Genomic DNA, 19250 nt, shown 5'->3' with positions numbered 1-19250 from the left:
TTCTTCCCAGAGATTTGTGTCTTCTGAGGTTCTGAGAGGGCTCTGTCCTTTCTCTCTGAGCTTTGGGGATTGCAGGTAACCCTGGTGTCCATTGACAGTTCTTACCTGGTGATGCTGTTCCTCCAGATTCTGACTCCTGTTCTCTGTGTGCCTGTCTGCTGAGTTGAGAGCAGCCACAATAACCCAAGTCCAAAGAGGTCCCTTCTACCATTACCTGACACCAGGTCTCTCTCTAAAATTTCTAAAGCGGGTTGTACCTTGGTCCTACAGTGCTGCCCTAGCATGCTACAATATCTGTGTTAGATCTGTATTCTGTGAGGGTGGGAGGGGGAGGTGGACATGGATCTTCCATGTTGGGCGGAGGAGACAGAAGGATCGGAAGTTTGAGGTCACCCTTAGATACCTAAGGCACTCACTCACCTTCAGAATGGACCACCGGTCCTGTCCCAAAGAATCAAAAATAAACGCCTGAGTGACACAAATCATTCCATAAAGTGTGTGTGTGTGTGTGTGTGTGTGTGTGTGTGTGTGTGTGTGTGTGGGCGTGTGCATGCGTCTCTTATTCCAAGTGTGCAGATACACTGTGACTGTATGTAAGCATACATCCACTTGGAGTCCGAGCATGTGAAAGGAAAACCTCAGACACATCTTGTTTTTTGTTTTTTAACTCAAAGTCTCTCATTTATTATCAGGTCTCAGTGGTTCTGCTAGGCTGGCTGGATTGACACTGAGACCCAAGGGTCTGCAGATCTCTATCGGGCCAGTGATGGGATTCCAGGCAGACATCGGCATCCCTGTTTGTTAAAGAAGGGGGGGGGGGAGAAAGGGACCAAGGCTTGCTTCCAAGCTGTGTACAGACAAGGCTCTCAAGCCGACTTTTCTTTTTGTTTCCATATTTCCTCCAATTGCTCTGTTTTCCTGTGTCTCTCAATTTCCTGAAGCAAGTCTGTGCAGGTTGCTGGACAGCTGAAGCCGGGACATCTGAACTGAGGCACTTTCTCTGGTCTCCGTTTTATTGACTTGTAAATATTTTCCTCTGTAGTTGGGGGCTTCATATCCCTCAGGGTCTCCTTTTAATTTGCCCCTCCCAAAAAATGTCTGCTCTGTTCTCAGCCACTAAAGCCCTATGACCCTCTGACCCTAAGTGCAGAGGGCCTTTATTGCTCCTTCCTGTTGGATACTCACGTTAGTGAAGCCCAGAAGCCAATGCCTAGGCTCCTGGGTCAGTTGACAACGTGAAGGTCTTTCAGCGTGGTTCAGTTTTAAAAATCAGCAGAAGGTGATGTGATTCTGCTACTGGAGCCCTCAGAGTCTGTCTGGAGTAGGCTGGGCACAGAGCTGGCCATGCCACTGCTGAGAAGCAGCTCTTTGCTTCAGCACATCCAGTTACCTCACAGTGTGGAAGGGGGAACTCATCTTGATGAACTGGATGGGGAAGATTTCCATTCTCAGTCGTGTTCTGCGTGTGATAGCCAAGTTCACTGCCCGAATTCTCAGTCAGTGCTGCCTTGCTTCTTATGTCCAGGTCGGTTGTCTGGAGAGTTTGGGGCTGATGGAGTGCTGAGAAGAGATTTGTCAGTCTTCCTATTTTGCACCTCAGGCCCATGAAGCTGAGAGCTCAATCGCTGACATTAACAGAACAACACGTGGAAAAGAACATTGCCCAGAATCTTAGGATCTCTCTCAGGTCAGTGGAACACCGACTTAGTAAAATGTTAAGAAATGAGGCTGGCTTGAACCTGCCAAGACTGAACCCCCAGTGAATGTGATTGTTGGGGGGAGGGCGGTAGTGGGGGGAGGATAGGGAGGGGAACACCCATATAGAAGGGGAGGGGGAGGGATTAGGGGCATGTTGGCCTGGAAACCAGGAATGGTAATAACAATTGAAATGTAAATAGGAAATACCCAATTTAATAAAAATGCAAAAAAAAGAAAAAGAAAAAAGAAAAGAAAAAAGAAAAGAAAAGAAAGGAAAAGAAAAGAAAAGAAAAGAAAACAAAAGAAAACAAAAGAAAAGAAAAGAAAAAAGAAATGAGGCCGGGCAAGGGTGGCACAGGTCTTAAATCCCCACACTCAGAAGGCAGAGGCAGGTAGATTTCTGAGTTTGAGGATGGCCTGGTCTCCTGAGTCAAAAAACTGAAACAATGTTTTGAAAGCCAAAAGGAAGAAAAAAAAAAGAAAAACAAAACACAAATGCTTTTGTGAAATTGCAAAAGGGAACAGCAGTGCCTGGGCCCAGAGAAAGAAAGTAAACAGATCAAAACTGAGAGCCCTGGGCTTTGGGGGCAGAGGCTGCTCTAAACGGGCCTCTGCACTAGTGGCCTTGGCTAGCCACCCTACTTTCCTGGGGCCTTAGGAAAAATCGCTCTGTGGCAGGGAATTGGATTCGGATGCTTCAACACGCGTTCCCCAGCGGATTGACTGGGTTTCTAAGTGGCTACCTGATTGGACATAGGCTCACCAACAGGAAGAATTGAGTATCCTTGTGCCTGTATGTGGTGAGAATTTTGGTTTCTTAAAAAGACTCAGTTACGAGAACATGCTTTTTGTTTCAGTCCCATGCACGGGATGTGTGGCTGTTTCTTATTGTCCACAGCAGCTGACTGTGATTTGTCTCGTGCTCTGGCAGAGGCGTGATTCTGCCACCTGAACAGCATTTACATCTGGAATCCTTGGGGACTCTGGAGAGGATATGAAAATGCCAGAGCACCTAGAGAGTGTGTGGTTACTGCTGCTGTTGCTGCCGCCTCCCCTGCCGCCGCCCCTGCCCACCGCCCCTGCTGCAGCTGTTTGCTTGGGTTGCTGGACTGCTCTTTACTGAATTGCTGATGTTCTGTTTGCTGTGTTGCTGTTGGTGTTTGCTGGTTTGCTACACTACTTGGAGATGTCCTGACAATGAAGATTGGAATTGCCCCAAGGAACTTCATGACATTGCTAACCAGCAAGCAAGTCTAAGGAGGCCAATGGGCTCTTTCTCCTCTAACCTACTGTCTCACCCACCTAGTGTTGAGAGGGGGTTGAAGGGATTGGGGTGGAGGAGGTTGGTAGATATAAAAACCCAAAAGAGTAGCCAGAATGTATGCTGACAACATGCTGCAGACCTGACAAGTCTTTGGGCTTCAGGAACAGCCACCAATAAGATATAGGCGTCCCGACAAAGGGGAGCACCTATTGTCATTGCCAAAACTTTGGGGGTGGATGAGCTCTGGGAAGTACATGCCATGGTGTATAGAACACAGGGTTAGGTGTTCTTGGCTGAGAAGGTGTGCCACAACGTTTTTATTCACCTGGGACTGAACATCATAGCTTTCTTTCAAAGGGAAGAGATAGGCCAGTATAAAAAAAAGAATCAAGTGAGCGTTTAATAAAAATGAATGACTTTCCATGTGAGGCCTGAGGAATCTTGTTTCAACTACAGAGAGCATAACACTGCTCCAGGTTCATAGTCTTGATGTGACAACATCACGAAAGAAACCAATCCACAGGATCCACAGTACCGGGTCATTGTGGGGTAGGCTCCCCCATGGAGCTGAGAGATGCTGTTCTATGGCGGTCCAACAAATGCAGCTGAGGGTAGTTTCCCCGGTCTTCTTTGCAGATTCAAGCCACATGCTTACTTTTGAAGAGACATATCTGATGAAACAAAAATTAAATCCAAACCATGTGAATGTAGAAGCCTTTCTCTTGAAAGCTTTTTGGACACACACACACACACACACACACACACACACACACACACACAAAATATTGCAGATTGAGAAATAGATGCCACACCTAAGAATAATCAATTACAAAAGAAGAACTCTTAATGGTTTTCTCTATTTCCTCTTTTCGTGCCTCCTGTCTTTTATGTGTGTCTAGGTACATGTGCATGGGTTCATATGTGTTCTGGAGCACTTGCCCATTTTTTCTCAAGTATGAGTAGGAGGGGAATCTCAAGTGTCCTATTAACCTTGTTTTTAGAGACACTCTCCTTAACGCTGGAGGTTGTAAATTAGGCTAGACCATCTGCACAGGGATCAAATGGGGCTGTTCCCTTCCATCTCCACAGAGATGGGATTGAATGCTCACACTGCCCTTCAAGGCTTTTAGGTGGTTGCTGGACCTTCGCTTATGTCCTTATGCTTGCAGAGCAAGCACCTGGTGTAACGAGCTTTCATCCCGGCACCAGAAGAGCAGTTTATGGCTAGACTCTCATTTCCTGGTATCTCTCACAGGCCTATTGTAGTCCACAGGGCAAATGGTTCACATATCCCTGTGCAGTCAATCCCCTGTTACACAGTTCTGTCTGTGAAGCATGAAAAGCTTGTGGTTGAATATTTTCCCTGTCTTACAAAGTTTTTAGGACTCATGGCAGCCTGCAAACTAAGTTGGAATAAGTTTCCTGGCATGGTGGGCAGTCTTGGGAATCAGGTAGGTGAGCCAAGAAAGCAATACCTTGACTTGTGGTAAGAGCAGAAGTGTGCAGTTGTGAACTTAAAGGGCCACAGAAGTGATCCTGTGCCTTGCTGAGTTAAGACCCCAAAGCAGATGAGACTTGGTGGCTTAGAGTTGTTGAAAGGAAGTCACCTTGCTTACTGGATGTTGTCCATAATGGACCCTGTAACCCTGTCTGTCAGGATATTTCTCTCACATTGCCCCTGGCTAGGTAGCCCTCTGCCTTAAGGAGAGATGGGTAGACATATGGTTCAGGTTCTCTGCCTTCCCCCTCCCCCATGCTACTTCACATATTAGAGGAAATAGATCATGATGTAGGAGTCATGCTGAATGTGACATTTTTACAACTTTCAAGACCTCATGAGCAGAGCCGTGAACATCATCCAATGCTTGCTTAGAAAACTTTCCCAACCCAAGAAGCTAATTGACAGGCCACTGCCTAAACAGCAGGGTGCTCTGAACTGGTCCTGGCTCATGCTTGCATTGCTATAGTGTGTCTTTGATAGGTAGGGGCTGGAAGACACTAACGCTAAATAGTCCATCTGCTTGAGCAAGTTACCATGGAGGCCATGGCATGGGATAGGTGAGGGTCAGACTTCTGTTGTCACATATGGCAGACCAGGGGTGATGTTTTCTGTGTTCTCTCAGTGGAAATTGTGGGGTGTGTGTGCTATTTTCTATTTTTCTGAGACACAGATTCATGATCCAGCCGGTTCTGACCTTGTGGGATGATTATGATCATCAGTGTGGGTGCAGGAACCCAAATATGGCTCCTCTACATGAGCAGCTACTCAAAAACAACACAAACAAACAAACAAACAAAAAACCCCGCTTCTTAGTGGATAACGGTGTGTGCAAGAGTCCTCTTCTCCTAATGTTTTCATGGAGGCTTAGGTCTGTAACTCCACCCAACACGCCCATCTGTTCTTCTCAGCTGCCCGACCAGAGCTGGAACTTCCTTTGGGTAGGTCCTCCTCCTTCCCCACTTCATGCTCTTTCCTTCCTCACTCTCCAACTGCTTTTCTTCCCTTTTGACATGTCCCACGTGCCCCTCCCCTCCTCGTCCCCGCACCTCTTCTTGTGCCTCCTTACCTCATGGGCTACCGAGTACATGCAGTTCATTGCATCTGGTCATTGATAAGGATCAAAATTAGGTGATGAGCTATCATGGGAAACACAAAATCCTCTCCCGAGGTTTGCTGCATCTGGACAGCTGTCTCTTCATAACAAGTGATCGACCGCTCTGTCCAGCCTCAGTGCTGGGGCACCGTAAGTTAAGAAGTAGGCAGCCAATAGTCTACACTGCAGGGAGAGGAGGGTAGAGAGCTCGTGCCCAGGCTGTAGGTGTCTGACAGGTAACAACAGGTCTTGCGGTACAAAGCTCTATCCTGTTCTGGCCTGGCTCCCTTCTGTAGCTGGTGGACCATACCAGGCTGAACGGAAATCCAGGGCTTAAGAATCACAGACCCAGGCATGATCTTCAGCCCTTGAAAGGAGACACAAGCAAAGAGCTCTGTTAGTGACTTTGGCAGGATTTAACCTCAGCAACTCTGCTCTATGTAGTTCTCCACCCGATTTCTTCCTTCCTAATGTACTTCCCATTTCCCCAAGTCCAAAGTCCCTCCTCCTCCCTCCCCCCACTGCCCATGGTTGCATCCACTGCTGTCTGCTTCGGGCAGACACTGAATCCACGTAAAGGGGCACAGTGGGAAAGAGTCTTCTAGGATCACAGCAATCTTGGGGCCACATTCTATAAATGGGTACAGCCAACATATCTGTGTCAAAGGGCCTTGGTGGCCTTGCTACTAGGTTTCCTAGCTACTCCATTTTCCATGTCTTATGGCAATAAGACAGTGTCTTACCTGGAGGTTGTCTCTCTTTTCTTCGGGGTGGGGAGGCAACAGAATAAACTGTAAAAGAACTGACTAATCTGCCTTCTTTGCTTCTTTATGGGGTCTTTGGGCACCTCCCAGAACTGGTCCTTGCTAGATAGAGATGGTGACTCCTCTAGGGTTATGCCATTGTCATCTTCATATTTAGTGTTCCTACTCTGGGCAGAAATCACGGAATATGTAGTATCATGTATTCTCTCACTGAACTGTAGGTCAGTTTCACTCACGTCACTGGATACACCGATGCGGTTGGTAACCTTGGTATCATCTTGAGGTTCTGGGATCTGTTTGCAGTTGGTGTCTTCAAGGAACAATACAGCATTGAGGGATGTGTAACTGATCCCGATGGTACTGTTGGTCTTCTTGGTCCCTACCCCCACACCAGCGTGCTGTGAGTCCGAGTTAGAGTCGGGAATGATATCCTCCAGGTAGGACAGGTCATCCTCAGAGGAGTCACTCAATGAGACAGTGCTCTCTGCCTCCTCAGAATTTTTGTGGCTGTTGTAGGCCTCCTCAGCATAGCACTGTTGGGCAGACTTCCACAGCCAGCTGATCTCCAGCATCTCGTCTAAATCTGGAGAGAAGCACCTAGAGGAGCTCTCCCCTTGCCATTTGTGGGTGTCAGATGCCACGGACATGGACAAGGCAGGATCACTCTCTCTCCTCCAAAGGGCGGAAGCGAGGTTGTCAGGACCTGCAGGACTCTTGGCAGAACAAATCTTTGGAACATGCCTTATTTCTCCAAGGATGTTCCCAACAATTTTTTTCCTGTTGAACATATTATTTTTTGTCAGGACATCATGAAGCCTATTTGCTCCTATGAGTCCCAGAGTTTCTTCGGCCTTTTGGCCTAAACAACACATGGAGTCCACAATGGTAGATATGGACAGCCTGGAACCAGTTTGTCTGGATGCTGGTGGTAAATTTGCATCGCAGAAATCCATGCATGGGATTTCCTTCTCCAAGTCCACCACTGTAACAGGTGGGGAATGGGATCACCACGAGATGATCTTAAAAGGAAAGAAAAATGAAACCAAAATAAGGTGTAGGAGACAAGTTTATAGCTTACATTTCTATATCATGAAAATCATAGCTGGGGCTGGAGAGATGGCTCAGTAGTTAAGAGCACTGACTGTCCTTCCAGAGGTCCTGAGTTCAAATCCCAACAGCCACCAACCACATGGTGGCTCACAACCATCTGTAATGAGATCTGATGTCCTCTTCTGGTGTCTGAAGACAGCTCAGTGTGCATAAATAATAAATAAAACTTTTTGAAAAAGAAAAAGAAAATCATAGCTACCTCAAACATCCTAATGATGCATCTTGGGTCAGAGATTTTTGTTTTTTTTCCCCCTAAGCCCACTCAAGCCCCTAACTAGTTACGAGAAAGTATAAGAAAGATCGGAGTTGAAATATGAGGACACATAGAGGTTGAAACAAAGACCAAAGACACAAAAGATCTGGTAATTTGAAAGTATGAACAAATCTGACTAGCCCTTGACCTGTATCACCCACAGAGAAAATACAAATTATTGATGTGTGAGATTAAAGGATGAGAGGAATCCGTGGGAATCCTAGGGTTGGGGGTGATGCAAACTCATACTCTAGAGAGTTGATGATTCTGAAAGAAAAGGATTGCTTGAATCATAAGACATCAACCTTGGCGAGATGTTATTAAAGATGAGTACCACCTGCTTCCTTCTAGTTGCTACACCCTGGGTGTGATGATCAACTCTGGACATTAAAATGCACGTGGTCACTATAGTCACACGATGGAAAGGGTGATGTAATCTGTCATTAAGGATGGTCCGGGAACAACAGATTGCATTATGGGTCTTACCTACTGACCTTAGAGTGGAGACTGATGACCTTCAAGCTGCTTCTCCAAAGAGACAAGAAAAGCTCATTCCAAACTTGGTCTATAAAGCCAGTATTACCCTGGTGTGAAAACCATAGCAGCAGCAGCAGCAGCAGCAGCAACAACAACAACAACAACAACAACACACATACACACTCTGGGAGAGAGACAGAGACACAGACACAGAGACACAGACACAAATACAGAGACAGAGAGAGTACAAGCCAATGTCCTTAATGAATAACCATGTGTACTGAAATGATGAGATTCCTCGGTATCGCACACAAAGTTCTACATGACCAAGTTGATGCTTCATGTTCACAGCGAGGTCCACAGTTCAGCAGGACTGTTCACAGTTTCCATATGGAAACTCATTGGCAACATTCATGAAGGGTCACCCAGGCTCAGCCACAAGAATGACATATTGTTATTTTCTGAAGTAGAAATAGATACAGGGATTGCTGTCTGTAACATGCCAGTCCCAGAGGTAATGGTTAGTCTAACTAGAGCTGTGGATCGTAAGTAGAACCTTAACTGAAATGAGAACTTTCTGGCACAGGCCAAAAGCAGCTGCAATGCAACGGGGCTCATGAAAACGATCTCCGTTCACTGTGTACTTCCATGAAAAATCTTCAATAAAAAATTTTAATCACTTCTCAAAGGGTTATTATTTATTTATTTATTGGTGACTTCACAGGAAGGGACTGTGTAACTTTTGTCATGGCTGTGAACAAATCCCAGTGAACAGGATTGTTGGAGGGAGCACAGTAATGGGGGGAAGATGGGGAGGGGAACACCCAGATAGAAGGGGAGGGGAGGTTAGGGGGATGTTGACCTGGAAACTGGGAAAAGGAATAACAGTTGAAATGTAGATAAGAAATACCCAATTTAATAAAGATGGAGAAAAATAAAGAAACACACACACACACACACACACACACACACACAAAAGTTGTAGTTGAAAGGATGAAAGGTATTCTCTCCTTCAGACTCTCAGAGACAGGGAGGGATGGCAGTTGGAGAAACCAGTGACTTGGAAAGACGGATCTGAAGTAGTTGGTTATGTGCTTTTGGCAGGCCCTTACTGCATCTCGTCACCCAATTTCTCCTGCTGCTTTCCATGGTCCTGGGGTTTTATGACTTCCCCAGACAGCATCCCCGAGAGAGACCAAGCATTCAGACACATGAGAAGGTGTGAGCCCATTCATATCTAACCTTGAGGAGGACATTTTGATTTTAATAACAGTAAGTCCAAGGACAACTGACTCTGGAACTCTGTGCTGATCTGGGTATGACAAAGGATATTAGTTATAGAATGAATCTATGTTTCTGATCCAATTGTAGGATAAAGGGCAAAGAAAGCCCACCAATCCCGAGCTTTCAAAACCAGGTCACATAAGCCCGCCAATCCCAGGCAACCTTGGAAGGCTCTGCCCCCAAGAATGCCTTCTGCTCAGTTCCCTCCTGCTTCTGGTTTTCCCTGTCCAATCTCTTATGTGAGGTCTTTGTGTGGTGTGACTTTGTGGTATTCCTTGGCTCCTGATGTCCAGGATACCTCTCTGAGTAGGGCTCACTTACACTGCAACGTTTACACCAATGGCCTTCTGTTAGGAGCCTAACCCTTTCTTAATAAATCTGCCTCCTACACACTCGCTACACTTGTAGTTTTTCAATCCTTTATCTTAAGCTCGTATAGATGGTCATCTAAAGATGACAGCCCTCCCTGACACCGCAACGCTGTAATGAAACGGGCTGCACTTCGCTATACACATGGCATGATTTTGGTCTTTTTGCGGAGTGTTAGAGTGAAAGACAGCAAGTGCGGAAGACGGTTACCAGGATAGACCAGCATTCAAGCTGATCAGAGCTTGCAGGAGAGACCTCCACAGGTAGATGCGATGAAGTGCTCTTGGTGAGGACAAAGCTTATTTTTCTTTTACAACTTGTCCGTACTAATAAAGCTGTTCAAACCAGACAGATTAAATTTTAAAATGTCAAAGGATTATGCTTAAGAATAGAAATGTTGCTCTCGGTCTTAGCGCCATCTTCCTTGAACATCCTGCGCCATGAGAGCGAAGTGGCGGAAGAAGAGAATGCATAGGCTGAAGCCAGCAAAAGAAAGATGAGGCAGAGATCCAAGTAAAGCAGCTTGTGCACCCGCGAAGCCTGCAGGAGCAGAAGTAAGGGATGCTGAAGGCCGGGACACTGGAACAAGTTGTTGGACTGTATGCTGCTGTCGGTAATAAGTCTCAGTAGACCCGGAATGTCACCTTGCCCAGATCACCTGGGAAAATGACTGCCTTTCTTATAACCAAAACAGTCCCGCTGGCCCTCTGCCCTGGACCTTTGGCATTCTGGACTAGTTCTATTCTCTCTTGTGGCCAAATGTAACTCGTGTACAATAAATCCTCTTGCTGTCAGGTGAAGAATTTTTTTAAAAAAAAAAAAAAAAGCAAAACCCACAAACCAGGAAACAAACTCGCTGTTTGGGGGTCCAAGCACATCAACAGAATCTGTTTTCAGGAGGTCAATAATATCCAAGCCTTCTGTGAACCAGCGACTCTGTAGCCAACCAAGCAGCGAGTAGTGTCTTATGTGGGCGGAGTCTGCAACTCTTCACAATGACTTCTGTGAGGTTAAACACAATGGACCAATCACAGCTTTTTACAACCAAAAATGATTAAATAATAAAGCACGTCTTCACGTCCTGTCTCCAAGCACAGAATTACTTTTCTCATTGCCGTGACAAAAATCCCCGAGAAACAAAAACATAGGGTACACAGATTTTACTGTGCTTCAGGCTCTCTGAGCACAGGGAAACCATGGCTGGGGTCTCAGGAAGATGGGTTTGAAGTAGTTGCTTCCAGGCTTCTGACATGTCCCATGGCTTCTAATGATTCAATTTCTCCTGCTGGGTACCGCTACTATGGGATTTGCCAACTTCCTAAATAGCCCACCCAACTGGGGACAGAATTCAGTGAGGTGAATCGGGTGTGAAACCTCTCACACTCAGACCTTGAGGAGGACATGTGGGCTTTAGTTAGCTGCAGTAACAAGAATGGACCCAGTGAGCTTTGGGGCGACCTCAGGGAGAGATTCTTGCTTATTGGGTATCGACTAGTTTCTTCAAGGCCCTTTTCACTCAGACCCTCAAGTTGTGTAATGGCTCTAACTACTACGGACCTCTACGCTCATGGTTCGCCATCCTTGTTCCTTACACTCATGTTTATGGGCATTGAAGAATGGTGGCTCTTTGACAGTGTGATGCCATGAGGAAATGAGCTGTCCCTACAGATTCCTCAGTTGCCTCATGAGTGGCATGGTGTCAGGAGAAGATTCTTAACATGATAGGGGGATTCTTTTTAAACACAGGGGAAGGAAGGTTGAGGGAAATAACAAAGCAGGTGGATAGGATCTAAGCTCTTGGTAAAGTCAAATTCCTTAGTTTTTACAGCTAATATAGACTAACGAAAGGTTTAAGGTAACAAAATAAGCCATTCTACAACATTTGAAAGTAAATGGAGGGCTGGAGAGATGGCTCAGTGGTTAAGAGCACTGACTGCTCTTCCAGAGGTCCTGAGTTCAATTCCCAGCAACCACATGGTGGCTCACAACCATCTGTAATGGGATCTGATGCCCCCTTCTGGTGTGTCTGGTGTGAGTAACAGTGAACTCAAAAATAAAATACACCTTTAAAAAAAATTCTGAGGGCTAGAGTAATGGCCCTCAGAGAAAAAGAAAAAAAAAAAGTAAATGGATACATACATACACATACATACATACATACGCACACATACATACATATTAATGGAAAATGGTTGATAATTAAAACAAACTGAAGCGTATGCACAAACTAAATCTAAATCAATGAACATTAAGTCAACATCCAGGCAGCAAACTTACTATCTTCAGGTTAGTAGTTCTAAAGTAGGAAATAAAAAATAAACTCTCAGGACCAACATCTTGAGACCAAGCGCTCTGCAACCAACCAAGAGTGTAACTGCAGTGTAAAGAGAAGATCAAGGCCCAGCAGAATCTTCTATAGGTGGACTAATACCCTATCTCACAATGGCTCCTTGTGAGGTCAGGAGTCACGGACCAATCACAACTGGCCAAAACCCACCCTCGGTTTTTTTGGTGTTCTTTTCTCCCAGCTCCTCTCAAATCAGTGCCAAGGGTCAACTTAAGGGACACAGAGGTCATTTTGTCTCAGGCATCTAGAGAGTCAGTACGGCATGGTAGTGGGCTCATCTGGTGGAGCTGGCAGCCAGGTGTGAGGGAACAGTTTTTATTGTGTTGACAATCTCCCAGGTCACTTACGTGTCCCTTTCTTAAGCTGGGCTACCATCCAAGGGCTCCCCGCTTCTAAATGAGGGTCAGGTCACGTTCAGGTCATACCAAAGATATTTTCCACTTATTAATGTGCAGCGGGAACAACACTAGTGAAGAAACAGGAAGCTTCTCTGGGTTATAGACACTGGCACTGACCAGCTCGAAACTGAACCTAGGCTGCGTCACCACCCTCAGGACGAAGGCTCTAAGATTCTGTAACTTCATTTGGTTTTTGCGATTCTTACCATCTGACCACTGAGGGTATCCAAACACTTTGGCTTTAAACCTCTTCTGGTTTAAAAGACTGAAGCCCCTTACTGACACGGAGACAGTTTCCCAAGGTGTGTAACGCACATCTGTGACCTGAGAGGAAGCAGCTTTATCAGTTTCCTCTGATGATCACTTGTCCCATCGGAAGCTCTAGAGTTCAGACTCAGTGGTTGTTATTAAGCAAACTTGTCAGTCCAGGAGCCGATAGTCAAAAGTGTCTTCTTGCTGTGGACATGGGGGGGGGGGGTTCATCAATGCCTCCTTGCTCTCTAACAACATGTCCGAGATTGGTCATCCACAAGAATTGGTGCATTGTGTTGTTAGAGATGGTGATAAGATCAAGCTGTGAAGAGATGTATCATGGGAGGAGGGTTGCTTTCTCTTAGTAACATGGGAATCTGTTTTGGGGATGATTAGGGGGTCTCATTCTAGGCTAGTTTCTTGAGAAAATGTGTGTGTATTAGTCAGGGTTCTTTAACCAAACTTAGAGAAAGATGAATCTCTCTCCTTCCCTCCTCCTGTCCTTCCCTCCCTCCCTCTCTTTCTCTCTCCCTCTCTTACACACACACACACACACACACACACACACACACACACACACACACACCATGCAGCCTTTGCCTGAATGTATGTATTGTATGTGCACCACCGGTGTGCCTGGTGTCTTCAGAGGTCAGAAGAAGGCATCAGATCCCCCAGGGACTATAGAGTGTTTGTAAGGCACCATGATGATGGGTATTGAAACTGAGCCAACTTTCCAGACCCATTCTAAGCTTTTAAAAATTGAATAGGATGGGAGTCTGGAAGGATGGTTCAATGGTTAAGAATACTTGCTGCTCTTGCAGAGGACCTGGATTTCATACAGTACCCGTGTGACAGTCATCTGCAACTTTGCTTTTAGGGGACCCCATGCCTCCTTCTGGTCTCTGAAGGCATCAAGCAAATACATGCATACATCATGCAATCATGTATACATAATACATACATACATACATATGTACACATGTACTTAAAAATAAATAAATCTGTTTTTAAAAATCCTATTTAAATGTTAATTTTGAGGTCTGTTGCTTTATAAAATATTAAAAACCTTTGTTTATATAAAATGAAATTCTTCGGAATCATAAAGTTTCATTAAGCTATTATCATTTTTAATGTGATATACATAGATTTTGAGAAATGTTTTCTAACGTAGCAGGTTGTAAAGGAGAAAATATTAACATAAAATGTTGTATGCTAATTAAAAGGCTAAGCATTTCTTAAAAATCCTTAGTGGGGATCTTGAGAGATAACTCAGTGGCTAAGACCACTTGATATTTTTGTAGACAGACGACCCATGTTCACAGTGCGCATATCATGCTGTTCCCAATCACTTGTAGCTCCACTTCCAGGGGATATGACACCCTCTTCTGGCTTCCAAGAACATCTATGGGCATGTGGTATACAAGCAGGCACATAGCATGCATATAAACATAAATAAATATTTAAAAATCCTTCTTAGACTGATTGCTACAGATTAAGTTTAGAGAAATCACTATTAATATTAATTTTTTATGAGTTGGTGTTTTGCCTGCTTGTAAGTAAGTCTGTGCGCAGTATTCTCAGAGGCCAGAAGAAGGTTTTGGATCCTCTGGAACCTGAGTTATAGATGGCTGTGAGCCACCATGTGAGGGCTTGCGGGGAATTGAGCCCAGGTTCTCTGGAAGAACACCAAGTCCTCTGAATCACTGAGCCATCTGTCTAGCCCTTCAGAGATATTGTTACTATACAAGGGATCAACTGGGGCTTTACTGAGGAGTGTGTTAGTGAGCATTCTCATAGAACTGAGATATTGTTACTATACAAGGGATCAACTGGGGCTTCACTGAGGAGTGTGTTAGTGAGCATTCTCATAGAACTGAGATATTGTTACTATACAAGGGATCAACTGGGGCTTCACTGAGGAGTGTGTTAGTGAGCATTCTCATAGAACTGAGATATTGTTACTATACAAGGGATCAACTGGGGCTTCACTGAGGAGTGTGTTAGTGAGCATTCTCATAGAACTGAGATATTGTTACTATACAAGGGATCAACTGGGGCTTCACTGAGGAGTGTGTTAGTGAGCATTCTCATAGAACTGAGATATTGTTACTATACAAGGGATCAACTGGGGCTTCACTGAGGAGTGTGTTAGTGAGCATTCTCATAGAACTGAGAATGGAAGTGTCATTACACAGACATCTACTCTGCTGCTTTACACACTGTAGTCCCGAATGGCTCTTTCACACCGGAAAGGTTGAGAATCTACGAGTTCTTCAGTCTGTTGAACTGGATGTCTTAGCAGTCCGATCTGGTGCAGCATGTGTGGAGGATACATTGGAATCCAGAAGAAGTTGTTCTAATACGGATGGCGGAATGTCTCAGCAACTGGACGATGCTTGCCCGTAGAGTGAGGCCAAGCAGGGCAAACGCCAAGTTTCCCTCTCCCAGGTGCTTTTGTGTACGTTGCCACCAGAAGGTGTGGCCCAGGTTTGGGTACCTTCCTGCTTCCTGTAAGTCTCTCTGTCTTTGAAAGTCAAAACTCTTCAGCCTTATTCATATGGAGTCATACTTTTCAATGTATAAAATTGACAAGGTCTTCCTTTTTAAAAAAAATATTTATTTATTTATTTACTATATATAAGAACACTCTAGCTGTCTTCAGACCCACCAGGAGAGGGCACCAGATCTCATTACAGATGGCTGTAATTGAACTCAGGGCCTCTGGTTAAGAGCAGTCAGAGCTCTTAACCACTGAACCTTCTCTCCAGCTCTTGACAAGGTATTCCTAACCATTTAAGAAAAAAATCAGATAAACAGCTTAGAACTGCCAATGAGAAAAATCCAAATAAAAGCTATGAGATTTTTGATGTTTTTGTTTGATCTGGTTCATTTTTGAGACAGGTCTCATTACACAGCTCTGGCTGTCTTGAACTTGTGTACAGACCAGGCTGGCTTTGAAATCACAGAGATCTGCCTGCTTCTTCCTCCCAAGTGCTTGGATTAAATGTATGGGACACTATGGCTGCGTTTTGATAGGTTTGGAAAAATCTAGCTTTACTTATAACGGTTCAAATTTATGTGTCTGTATGTGTTTAGTTTTTAAATATCACTTATAGGCTATCATAAATTATAATTGCTAAGTTAAGCTCAATTCTATTCAGATTATAGCAAAAGTGCGGTTTCAAGAGGAAAGGATCCAAAGCCAGCAGCCTGACTCCTTAAGTTTGGCTGTCTACCTCCCCTGTTCAAGAGACAGCATGGGAAGAGACCAAAAAAGAGAGGCTATTTCATCAATGTGACCACGTCTAGAAAACAACACATGCCTGATGCTCTCAGATCTTTCTTTGGGGTGTCAACATGAGTTTTTAAAATTAAATTTTAAGAATCACTTTATAAAGAACTCGCAAAGGTCACACAGCTCTAAGTGAGGTACTCAGTCAGATACATACGCAAGTCCTGTGCATCCCAATGGCCCTCTCTACAGTCAGGACAGCTGGTCAGAGGGCCTGGAGCCTCACTCAGAGTTTCACACCTTCTCTGTTTATTATGCTTTAATGCACTGGTCCTCCATGAAAAAGAAAAAAAAGCTGACAGAGTTGAAAGAAACAATCAAGAAGCATAATTAGCTTTCTATCCTCTTTCATGACTTGTGTGTCCTTTCCTGTGCATCTCATCCTTTGACCACCTGATTCCACTCCTTGTGATCTCTCTTCTCAACACTAGACTCTACCAACACAGTTGTTTACATATAAAAATGGATCATCATTGTCTAGGAACCACACATGAGGGACGGCACTTGTTTTTGTTTTTTTGTTTTGTTTTGTTTTGTTTTGTTTTTTCTGAATTTGGGTTACTTTGCTTACTATCACACTTTCCAAGATCATCCATTTTTCTGGAAAATTCATTCCCTTTGTAACTAACTAATATCCCATTTTGCATAGATACCACATTTTCATCAATTGATTAATCTGTGAGTAGACATCGAGGTTGGTTCCATTTCCTTGGTGTTGTAATAAACATGGATATGCAGCATCACTATGGTAGAAAATAGAGGTCCCTGGGTGTGATGGTTTGCATATGTTTGGCCCAGGGAGCACTACTACTAGAAGGTGTGGCCTTGTTGGAGGAAGTGTGTTACTGTGGGGGTGGACTTGGAGACCCCCTCCTAGCTGCCTGAGGATGCTCAGTCTGCTCCTGGCTTCCTTCAGGTGAAGATGTAGAACTCTGCTCCTCCTGCACCATGCCTGTCTTGATGATGATGGACGGAACCTTTGATCCTGTAAGCCAGCCCTAATCAAATGTTGTCCTTTATAAAACTCACATTGATCATGGTGTCTGTTCACAGCAATAAAACCCTAAGACACTGGGTATATGCCCTGGAAGTGAAACCTGGGTCATGCTGTAGTTCTACTTTAATTGTATATTTTTTAAAAAAAAATGTTTATTTATGTAGTAATTGAGTGCTGTATCTGCATGTACACCTGCATGCCAGAAGAGGGCACCAGATCACATTATAGATGGTCGTGAGCCACCATGTGGTTGCTGAGGATTGAACTCAGGACCTCTGGAAGTGCAGCCAATGCTTTTAACCACTGAGCCATCTCTCCAGCCCCCGGCATTTCTAAGTATAGTCAATGGTCTTTTATGTTTCTTCTTTTGAAAACACTCCATTTTATTAGCCTACTTGTTAATTGACAGTTTTGTTTCCTTGGTACATTTGACTTATGTAGTTCTTTGTAAATTCTGGATATTAGCTTCTGGTGTAGCCGGTGAAGATATCCAGGCATTCTGTGAGCTGTCCGTTTGCTCTGCTGATAGGTCCTATGATGTCAGAAACTTTTAAAATGTCTGTAGCCTTTTCAGATAATTCCCAGGTCCTCTGCTCTGTTCCCTTGGTCTGACTGGTTTTATCAGGTTGTCTTTGTCAATCTAGCTCTAGTAAAGTTTGAAGTAGGGTATTCTCATGCCTCCAGCTGTGGTTTCACCTTGAGGATTGCTTTGTGTATTTGTTGTCTTTTGTGTATCCATATGAATTCTTGGGTTGCCTTTTCTAGACCCATGAAATATTACATTGGAGTTTTGTTTTTTATTGCATTAGATCTATATATTGATTTTGGAAATATAGCCATTTTTATAATATTGATTCTGTCAATCCAGGGCATGAAGGGTCTCCCCATTGTCTAGTATTTTCTCTTAAAAGATAAAGCATAAAGCTGGGTGTGGTGGCACATGCTTTGATCCCAACACTTGGGTCTATAAAGCAAGTCTTAGGACAGCTAGGATTTGACACAGAAACAATGTCTTGGGAAAAAAGTGTGTGTGTGTGTGTGTGTGTGTGTGTGTGTCTATATGTTTGTGTGTGTTTGTGTGTCTCTCTGTGTTGTGTGTATGTCTGTGTGTTGTATGTGTATCTGTGTGTTTGTGTGTTGTATGTGTGTCTATGTGTTTGTGTCTATGTGTGTGGTGTGTGTGTAATTGGACAGTTCTTGTCAAGGTGTTGTCTCCAGGATCCTTATATGAATTCTGGTTCCACGAGAACATCCAAACGGTTGCTATTACTTGATAGATAAACTGACTTCTGGGAGATAAGAGCTTCTGCTCACGATGTAGTCTTTGCTCTGCTGTCAAAAGGATGCAGATGGAAAGGCCGGTCTTACCCTGCTTTGGATGCCTCAGAAGCCCAAATGAAAAATGAGACTTATAACGACTTAAGTCTCTAACAAACAGAATTGTTAAGGAAGCATGACTATTTCTATGCTTTACTTGAACACACTTGTTAGATAGCTAAGGTACAGTATACATGCTTTCTCCGCTCCAGGTACAGCTTCCTAGGCTGTTATTTAGAATATATTTTGGGTTTTGTTTTGTTTTAGAGAAGTATTTTATGTCTTTAAACCCATAACCTTGATGATAATAAGGAAGAAAGCGACCACCAAATGAGAAAAGAAGAGATGTAAAGGTTATACGCATGACATATACTTTTGGCAAAACAAAGGTAATAAAATAAGGAAGCTGCTTTGAATGACAAAGGACTTTGTATGATGAGGTAGAGATTGTTCTAAAATAGGAGTTGGTGGAGCAATGAGAAGACTAAAGTGAGCTGTAGAAGGATTGTTGGGAATTGGTCTTAAAGAAAGTGGACACGGTTATAATTAAGTCGCGTGTGATATACATGTTATTAAAAACTATACAGCCAAAATTCAATACTCTGAGATAAGTTCATTCTTGGTTCTCTTGTTTACAGCAATATCCATTCATTATTAGTAATGTTTAAAGAAAAGAAACTGGTTTAGAGAAGTAATTTCTTTCTTTTTTTGAGAAATGATACACAGAGATCTGTGATCAGTTTTTTTTTCTTTTTAAAGATTTTATTTACTTATTTGTTCACACTTTCACAAACACCCATGCACACAGAGAGGCGTTTGATTGTAGCCCCT

At 43.9% G+C, this 19250-nt stretch overlaps 1 protein-coding gene across 2 annotated transcripts; it reads right to left on the bottom strand.

Moving 5' to 3' along the window:
- Positions 1–3341: 3341 nt before the first annotated feature.
- On the bottom strand, positions 3342–12252 carry LOC148000239 (uncharacterized). Of its 2 annotated transcripts, XM_087591728.1 has the most exons (5): positions 12091–12178; positions 10655–10815; positions 6300–7339; positions 5530–5923; positions 3342–3633 (listed from the first exon to the last, which is right to left on the bottom strand). In XM_087591728.1, the coding sequence occupies exons 3-4, from the start codon at positions 7271–7273 to the stop codon at positions 5890–5892; spliced, it is 1008 nt and encodes a 335-aa protein (XP_087447854.1). In that variant the 5' UTR covers positions 7274–7339; positions 10655–10815; positions 12091–12178; the 3' UTR covers positions 3342–3633; positions 5530–5889. The 2 variants fall into 2 exon arrangements, with proteins under 2 accessions (XP_087447854.1, XP_087447853.1); XM_087591727.1 differs by lacking the exon at positions 10655–10815 and having other exon boundaries at positions 12091–12252.
- Between the last annotated feature and the right edge of the window lie 6998 nt (positions 12253–19250).

Source organism: Rattus norvegicus, chromosome 17 (genome assembly GCF_021556685.1).
Source record: "Rattus norvegicus strain SHRSP/BbbUtx chromosome 17, alternate assembly SHRSP_T2T, whole genome shotgun sequence".
Lineage (NCBI taxonomy): Eukaryota > Metazoa > Chordata > Mammalia > Rodentia > Muridae > Rattus > Rattus norvegicus.
Note: the sequence above shows the minus strand (reverse complement) of the source record. Positions and strands in the feature narration are given on the sequence as shown.

Excerpts from the sequence above, each read along its gene's own strand:
- LOC148000239 (XM_087591727.1), bottom strand. The coding sequence starts at position 7,273 with ATGGATTTCTGCGATGCAAATTTACCACCAGCATCCAGACAAACTGGT. Across the intron at positions 5,924-6,299 it reads AAAAGAGAGACAACCTCCAG|GGCTGAAGATCATGCCTGGG; the intron begins GTAAGACACTGT and ends TCTCCTTTCAAG.